This window comes from Notolabrus celidotus, chromosome 5 (assembly GCF_009762535.1).
Source record: "Notolabrus celidotus isolate fNotCel1 chromosome 5, fNotCel1.pri, whole genome shotgun sequence".
Classification (NCBI taxonomy): domain Eukaryota; kingdom Metazoa; phylum Chordata; class Actinopteri; order Labriformes; family Labridae; genus Notolabrus; species Notolabrus celidotus.
Genome location: NC_048276.1, coordinates 8,380 through 18,379, shown reverse-complemented (window position 1 = coordinate 18,379; position 10,000 = coordinate 8,380). Strand labels below are relative to the sequence as shown.

The window sequence follows — 10,000 nt, the reverse complement described above, 5'->3', positions numbered from 1 at the left end:
AATGAATTAATGAAAATAATAGTAACAATAATTATAATTATAATAATAAGATAAGAATATAACAATAAGAATGAAATGATAATAATATGATGATAAAGATAATAAACATAATATGACTAATACTGATGACAGTGGTGAGAGTTTAAAATAATGAAATTAATAATGAGGATAATAATAATATATAAAGATAATAATAATAATTAGAATAATAATATAGAATAGAATAGTTCTTGTTCTATGTCCTGATTGATATGGTGTGTTCACATTATGTTAAATCTCATTTTAATTCATCCTGACGTTCTTGTTAATGTTGATAAAGTTTCTACATGTTGAATCTGAAATCCCGTTCCTCCACAGAAACACACAGAACTGTGTTTTCCATTTGCGTCCTGGCTCCTGTGGTGACATATTTTCCTGTGGATCCTTATCCAAACCCTCCTTTGTGTTTGCGAGTTGTCAGCTGCATAGTTTTACTGAAATTAGGTCAATGTTGCCTCGGGATACAAACGAGAGAAACAGACACAAAGGAGTATCAGTGAAGGGCTCTGCACTGTTCCCCCTGTAGGATGGAGAGAAGGTTCTTCTTCTTGTTTTAACATTCAGCTGTGGAATGAAGAGTTCTGATTGTGACAGAGCCAGAGAGCTGCTCTCTCACGCTCTTTGATAGCAGCTCTCTCCACAGGCTGTGTAAACGACGTCGTGAAGGACAGACCCTGCAGCAGACTGTAAATGCTCACTGAGCCTCCAAAGGTCAGAGTGTGTGCATTCCACAGGGAAGACTGAAGAGAGATGTGAACAGAGAGGACAGAGGACTGTAAACATGGAGCCAGCTGAGGATACAGAACACATTCTCTCTGAGTCATCATGTTAGATTAAGGAAGACTCACACTTTGGACAGTTTTAGTATGCTGCTAATTAAAGTATGTAGCAGGGGCGTGTGGGAAATGAAGTGATAGTAAACTGGAGGATAGCTGGAGTTATTATCCAATCACAGGATCACAAAGATTCAGTCCACAGAGGGAGTGTTTGTCCCTCTGACACTCTGAAACTACAGACTCTGTGTGTGTGTGTTTGAGACCCAGCATCCTTATTGAACAGAATCAGGCGTTCAGATCGTCTCAGCCTTCCTCTTGAATCATAAAAACACAAGCTCCAGCAGCAGCTCTGATTTATTTCTGATGGTTTCACAGTGACTCAGGTTTTCAGACGGGAAAAAGCCAAAGCTCAATCTGTGCCAGTGCAAAGCATCCTGGGACATGTAGGCAACCCTGATCACGCGCAGGAGGCCTCGGTTTCTGTGGTTGCTGTTCCACACGGCGAGGAATTTACTGCCTCATTGACTCCTTTCAATTCCCTTAAAGTTCAACGTGAAGTGCTGACTTGTTGATTTGACTTTATTCATGCTCCATCAGAGAAGATCCATTCTAGAGATCCTCCTTCATGTCTCTCTGAATCTGTGCGTTAGAGCAGAAGTGAAGAGTGGACACCATGACACTGGTTACACTTTACTGTCTTTGAATCATCCCTCAGAGGATGTAGTGTTTGTGAGGAGTGTTTCAAGGGTTCAGCATTACTCTTCTTTATGTTGTTATTTTATTTAGCAAGAAAAGAGATAATCATAGACACAAACAGAAAACTGCAATCATGACATGACAGGCAGTTTTCAAATGTCCAAATATTCCAATAAGTAGGTGGTTTAATATGTGTGGTATGTTGGTATGATGTCAGTGTGTGCACTGTGTGTGTGTGTGTGTGTGTGTGTGTGTGTGTGTGTGTGTGTGTGTGTGTGTGTGTGTGTGTGTGTGTGTGTGTGTGTGTGTGTGTGTGTGTGTGTGTGTGTGTGTGTGTGTGTGTTTGTGTTTGTGATTGTTGATGTGAATTCCGGGTGTTTCTCTGGCGTTGGAGGAAAATATGGATGAGAGGGAAGGGGAAGAAAGAAAGGGGGTGTTAAAAAATAACTAAAATAAAATTTAATACAATAAAATAATAATAATAATAATAATAATAATAATAATAGGATATGATAATTATTAGTATTAAAAAATGATGAAATAATTAAAAATATGTTTTAATAATAATAGAAATAAATACAAAGAATAGAAAAAAGTGTATAATAATAATAAAAATAATAATTAAAAATAACTGAAAATAAAGTAAAATAATAATAATTAAAATAATTACAAATGATTTAATATAAAGTATAATAATACAAATTAAATTAAAAGAAATAAGGTTTAATAATAATAATTTAAATCATTTAAAATGATTTAAAATAAAATATAATAATAATAATTATAAAAATAGAAGTTATAATAATAGATAGAATGGTTAAAGAAAACATACAAAATAAGTAACTTGAGTAAAATTAAAATAAATAAATCCCATTAAATACTTTAATTATCATCTTTGTCCTTTTCTTTTTACCACTCAGTTTATAAATATTATTATTATTATAAATGGTTTTATAGATCGTGCTTTGAAGCGTGATGAAAGGTGACAGCAGCTGTAACCAGTGAGCCTGAGGTGGTCTTCAAATGACACAGATAGCATTATAACACAGAGAGCATTATAACACAGATAGCATTATAACACAGATAGCATTATAACACAGATAGCATTATAACACAGATAGTATTATAACACAGATAGTATTATAACACAGAGAGCATTATAACACAGATAGCATTATAACACAGATAGCATTATAACACAGATAGCATTATAACACAGATAGCATTATAACACAGATAGTATTATAACACAGATAGCATTATAACACAGATAGTATTATAACACAGAGAGCATTATAACACAGATAGCATTATAACACAGATAGCATTATAACACAGAGAGTATTATAACACAGATAGTATTATAACACAGATAGCATTATAACACAGATAGCATTATAACACAGATAGCATTATAACACAGAGAGTATTATAACACAGATAGTATTATAACACAGATAGTATTATAACACAGATAGCATTATAACACAGATAGCATTATAACACAGATAGCATTATAACACAGATAGCATTATAACACAGATAGCATTATAACACAGAGAGTATTATAACACAGATAGCATTATAACACAGATAGCATTATAACACAGAGAGCATTATAACACAGATAGCATTATAACACAGATAGCATTATAACACAGATAGCATTATAACACAGTTAGCATTATAACACAGATAGCATTATAACACAGATAGCATTATAACACAGATAGCATTATAACACAGATAGCATTATAACACAGATAGTATTATAACACAGATAGCATTATAACACAGATAGCATTATAACACAGATAGCATTATAACACAGATAGTATTATAACACAGAGAGTATTATAACACAGAGAGCATTATAACACAGATAGCATTATAACACAGATAGCATTATAACACAGATAGCATTATAACACAGATAGCATTATAACACAGATAGTATTATAACACAGATAGTATTATAACACAGAGAGCATTATAACACAGATAGCATTATAACACAGATAGCATTATAACACAGATAGCATTATAACACAGATAGCATTATAACACAGATAGTATTATAACACAGATAGCATTATAACACAGATAGTATTATAACACAGAGAGCATTATAACACAGATAGCATTATAACACAGATAGCATTATAACACAGAGAGTATTATAACACAGATAGTATTATAACACAGATAGCATTATAACACAGATAGCATTATAACACAGATAGCATTATAACACAGAGAGTATTATAACACAGATAGTATTATAACACAGATAGTATTATAACACAGATAGCATTATAACACAGATAGCATTATAACACAGATAGCATTATAACACAGATAGCATTATAACACAGATAGCATTATAACACAGAGAGTATTATAACACAGATAGCATTATAACACAGATAGCATTATAACACAGAGAGCATTATAACACAGATAGCATTATAACACAGATAGCATTATAACACAGATAGCATTATAACACAGTTAGCATTATAACACAGATAGCATTATAACACAGATAGCATTATAACACAGATAGCATTATAACACAGATAGCATTATAACACAGATAGTATTATAACACAGATAGCATTATAACACAGATAGCATTATAACACAGATAGCATTATAACACAGATAGCATTATAACACAGATAGCATTATAACACAGATAGTATTATAACACAGATAGCATTATAACACAGATAGCATTATAACACAGATAGCATTATAACACAGAGAGCATTATAACACAGATAGTATTATAACACAGATAGCATTATAACACAGATAGCATTATAACACAGATAGTATTATAACACAGAGAGCATTATAACACAGATAGCATTATAACACAGATAGTATTATAACACAGAGAGCATTATAACACAGATAGCATTATAACACAGATAGCATTATAACACAGATAGTATTATAACACAGAGAGCATTATAACACAGATAGTATTATAACACAGATAGTATTATAACACAGAGAGTATTATAACACAGAGAGCATTATAACACAGATAGTATTATAACACAGAGAGCATTATAACACAGATAGCATTATAACACAGATAGCATTATAACACAGATAGCATTATAACACAGATAGCATTATAACACAGATAGTATTATAACACAGATAGTATTATAACACAGAGAGTATTATAACACAGAGAGTATTATAACACAGATAGTATTATAACACAGAGAGTATTATAACACAGATAGTATTATAACACAGAGAGTATTATAACACAGATAGCATTATAACACAGATAGCATTATAACACAGATAGCATTATAACACAGATAGCATTATAACACAGATAGTATTATAACACAGATAGCATTATAACACAGATAGCATTATAACACAGATAGCATTATAACACAGAGAGTATTATAACACAGATAGTATTATAACACAGAGAGCATTATAACACAGATAGCATTATAACACAGATAGCATTATAACACAGATAGTATTATAACACAGAGAGTATTATAACACAGAGAGCATTATAACACAGAGAGCATTATAACACAGATAGCATTATAACACAGATAGCATTATAACACAGATAGTATTATAACACAGATAGCATTATAACACAGATAGCATTATAACACAGATAGCATTATAACACAGAGAGTATTATAACACAGATAGTATTATAACACAGAGAGCATTATAACACAGATAGCATTATAACACAGATAGCATTATAACACAGATAGTATTATAACACAGAGAGTATTATAACACAGAGAGCATTATAACACAGAGAGCATTATAACACAGATAGCATTATAACACAGATAGCATTATAACACAGAGAGTATTATAACACAGATAGTATTATAACACAGAGAGCATTATAACACAGATAGCATTATAACACAGATAGCATTATAACACAGATAGCATTATAACACAGATAGCATTATAACACAGATAGCATTATAACACAGATAGCATTGAAACAACCCGGGGTAAACATTGAGGCCAGTTATTGATTGTTAAACCACAGCTTTAAAACAGCTTCAGAAACAAACTGCTGCTTTACAAACACAGAGATATACCTGACCTTTAAATATATAATGAACTGTAAAGTTAGCTTTGATGAATTTGACCCTTGATTGATTTTGAGCTCAAATATTTCTGTCCCTTTTTTGTGTTTCTGCACATCCATCATGTTCATGAGACAATCCTTCCTAACGTTGATGTTTTCATTCACTGATGATTGCAGCGACAGAGGACAGGATGTGTTCAGTCTGTGATTGGTTTCAAGCAGACTCCCATAAACAGAACCCAGAAACCATGCAGCACTAAGCTGAGCAGCTCTAAGCTGAGATCTTGGCTTGGATTCAGATCACACAGTTACTAAAAACATAACTGTCTCGGTTCATTTCCCCTGTGAGCATCCATATTTCCTTTTATACTCCTCAGCAGAGCGTGACAAAGAAGACAAATATGTCTGCTTTAACCCACGCTCATAAATCCTTACAGTTCCTCTCTGCATGTCTCCACAGCTACAAGCCCATCGTGGACTACATCGACACTCAGTTTGAGAACTATCTCCAGGAGGAGCTGAAGATCAAGCGCTCGCTGTTTAACTACCACGACACCAGGATCCACATATGCCTTTACTTCATCGCCCCGACAGGACACTCCCTCAAGTCTCTGGACCTCGTCACCATGAAGAAACTGGACAGCAAGGTGACACACGACTGGCATGCAAACACACTTTTGTATTCATGCTGTTGTTTTCTTCCCCTCTGGCAGAAAGCACAGAGTCCCCGTCCCTCTGCCTTTGTCTGTGTTTAACTATCTGCTGGAACCTGACCTCCCGTTCACTGGGAGGGGACGTATTTCACCGTGACACAGAGATCCCTGATGTGTTCAGTGGGGTGTGGACTCTGTGTCCTGAAAGAATGAAGCTGCTGTGAATGTGTGTCTTTCATATTATTCAGAAGAGTCCAGATAATGTCTGAAAACCTCACTTTGGTTTCTCTTTTTGAAGATGGGATGTTTAAATCTCTACATTAAGAACCGTCTGAGTCTAAAACCATCCTCCTCTTTCTGACTCGGAGCTTCTGGTTGACATATTTGCAGTTGACATGATTCCAGGTCAGCTGCACACCGCTCAATAGTCTCATTCAGGCCCTCATTGATTTGTGGCTTTGGTTATTGCCCCTGTGTGAGTATTACTACACAGCGTATCGGTCAGTGGATCCATGTTTTGTCATGCATCCGGTGAGTGTGGCACAGTGGGGAGGCAGTCACTGGTTTGGCCTCGTTTAGATGACCGGGGGAAAATAAGATATCATCATTAAAGCACACAGGAGTTTGAGTGAGAGTGAAATAAAGACTCTGGTGGCTTTTTCTGTCCCAGCAAGGTCCACATCTTTGTAAGCACATCGTATAGAAGTGATTCTTTCTCCTTAGGAATACTGAAAATACTCAGAGGTTTAGATCAAATGTTTCTGAAAGCCGTCCCCGTCAGAGACACAGCTGACTCTCTCTGTGGTTTCTGATCGTAGCTCTTCACTTCAACGTGTGGGAAGTTTGGAATTTGAGGAAGGTAAGCGTTCCTCAAACATCTCAAAGCACATGTTTACAAAGCCAAGAAGAAGAAGAAGAAGAAGGAGGAGGAGGAGGAGGAGGAGGAGGAGGAGGGCTCCTCGTGAACCTGTGTGACCTCAGAGGAAGACTGATCACACTGAGACAGAGAAGCTGCCATCATTGTGTGACTTTAGGGACGTGGCTCTGCCTCTTTACTTCTCTGATACAGAGCACAATGACTCTGAAGACTCTATTTATAGGACATCTGAAAGCTCTGCTGTAAGGACGACAGAGTGTCAGCTCTCTGGCTCTGCTCCTGTCTGACCATCCAATCATAATGAGTCCAGAGTGGAGCAGATGGTCGGCTTGTGACCGAGACCTGCTGACTCTCCTCTGCCAACAATCGACGCACGGCTTCACATCTCCACCAAACGTCTCCACATACTGTTCAGAACAAAGACCCACACTCAGGAGGAAGCTCTGTTACAGGAAGGACTCTGTCTTTTAAAGGTTTTACTCCCTTTAGTGATCCTAGCTTTGTTTTGGTTCACATCACTGATGCTTCACAGACTTGTTAAATGGGGAATCGCTCCTCTTTCATTTTAATTTCAGGTCCCTGAAGCCTTTTATTGCTCTGCTACTTAAGCTGATCTGTTGTGATTTCTCCCAGGAGAAGCACAGCACAGCTTTCTGCAGGAAACCTTTAAAAGCTGACGGCTCTGAGTGCAGCTCCTAGCTCGGTGTTTGTAGAGCCTGCACCCCCATGAGGGCGTGTCACTGATCGTTGCATGTTTCCTGTCCCGCTAAGTCCTCTGCTTGCTTTTTCACAGCGATTCAGATCGATTGTTTTAATTCAGAGCTGCTGCATGTTTCTGTTTATCATACAGACATGATTACAGGGAGGAATAGAGAGGAAGTGTCAGAGGAGACTGAAGGGACGGCCATTCAGATTCTTCTTCTCCTTCAACAACAACCGCTCTCTCTTCTTCTCCTTCAACAACAACCGCTCTCTCTTCTTTTCCTTCAACAACAACCGCTCTCTACTTCTCCTTCAACAACAACCGCTCTCTCTTCTTTTCCTTAAACAACAACCGCTCTCTCTTCTTTTCCTTAAACAACAACCGCTCTCTCTTCTTCTCCTTGAACAACAACCGCTCTCTCTTCTTTTCCTCCAACAAAAACCGCTCTCCCTTCTTCTCCTTCAACAACAACCACTCTCTCTTCTTTTCCTTCAACAACAACCGCTCTCTCTTCTTCTCCTTCAACAACAACCACTCTCTCTTCTTTTCCTTCAACAACAACCGCTCTCCCTTCTTCTCCTTCAACAACAACCACTCTCTCTTCTTTTCCTCCAACAAAAACCGCTCTCCCTTCTTCTCCTTCAACAACAACCGCTCTCTCTTCTTTTCCTCCAACAAAAACCGCTCTCCCTTCTTCTCCTTCAACAACAACCACTCTCTCTTCTTTTCCTTCAACAACAACCGCTCTCCCTTCTTCTCCAACAACAACCGCTCTCTCTTCTTTTCCTTCAACAACAACCGCTCTCTCTTCTTCTCCTTCAACAACAACCGCTCTCTCTTCTTCTCCTTCAACAACAACCGCTCTCTACTTCTCCTTCAACAACAACCGCTCTCTCTTCTTTTCCTTAAACAACAACCGCTTTCTCTTCTTTTCCTTAAACAACAACCGCTCTCTCTTCTTTTCCTTCAACAACAACCGCTCTCTTTTCTTCTCCTTCAACAACAACCGCTCTCCCTTCTTCTCCAACAACAACCGCTCTCTCTTCTTCTCCTTCAACAACAACCGCTCTCTACTTCTCCTTCAACAACAACCGCTCTCTCTTCTTTTCCTTAAACAACAACCGCTTTCTCTTCTTTTCCTTAAACAACAACCGCTCTCTCTTCTTTTCCTTCAACAACAACCGCTCTCTTTTCTTCTCCTTAAACAACAACCGCTCTCTCTTCTTTTCCTTAAACAACAACCGCTTTCTCTTCTTTTCCTTAAACAACAACCACTCTCTCTTCTTTTCCTTCAACAACCGCTCTCTTTTCTTCTCCTTCAACAACAACCACTCTCTCTTCTTTTCCTCCAACAACAACCGCTCTCTCTTCTTCTCCTTGAACAACAACCACTCTCCCTTCTTCTCCTTCAACAACAACCGCTCTCTCTTCTTTTCCTTCAACAACCGCTCTCCCTTCTTCTCCTTCAACAACAACCACTCTCTCTTCTTTTCCTCCAACAACAACCGCTCTCTCTTCTTCTCCTTGAACAACAACCGCTCTCTCTTCTTTTCCTCCAACAACAACCACTCTCTCTTCTTTTCCTCCAACAACAACCGCTCTCTCTTCTTTTCCTTCAACAACAACCGCTCTCTCTTCTTCTCCTTCAACAACAACCGCTCTCTCTCTTCTCCTTCAACAACAACCGCTCTCTCTTCTTCTCCTTCAACAACAACCGCTCTCTCTTCTTCTCCTTCAACAACAACCACTCTCTCTTCTTCTCCTTCAACAACAACCGCTCTCCCTTCTTCTCCTTCAACAACAACCGCTCTCTCTTCTTTTCCTTCAACAACCGCTCTCCCTTCTTCTCCTTCAACAACAACCACTCTCTCTTCTTTTCCTCCAACAACAACCGCTCTCTCTTCTTCTCCTTGAACAACAACCGCTCTCTCTTCTTTTCCTCCAACAACAACCACTCTCTCTTCTTTTCCTCCAACAACAACCGCTCTCTCTTCTTTTCCTTCAACAACAACCGCTCTCTCTTCTTCTCCTTCAACAACAACCGCTCTCTCTCTTCTCCTTCAACAACAACCGCTCTCTCTTCTTCTCCTTCAACAACAACCGCTCTCTCTTCTTCTCCTTCAACAACAACCACTCTCTCTTCTTCTC

The 10,000-nt window shown here is 37.7% G+C and overlaps 1 protein-coding gene across 1 annotated transcript in view; it reads left to right on the top strand.

Annotated features, from left to right (window-relative positions):
• The window catches only part of LOC117812644 (septin-8-A-like), a 37,030-nt gene that overhangs the window by 19,641 nt on the left and 7,389 nt on the right, over positions 1–10,000 (top strand). Inside the window, exon 4 of the mRNA XM_034683544.1 lies at positions 6,080–6,266. Within this exon, the coding sequence (XP_034539435.1) occupies positions 6,080–6,266 (187 nt within the window). The remainder of the gene's footprint in view (positions 1–6,079; positions 6,267–10,000) is intronic.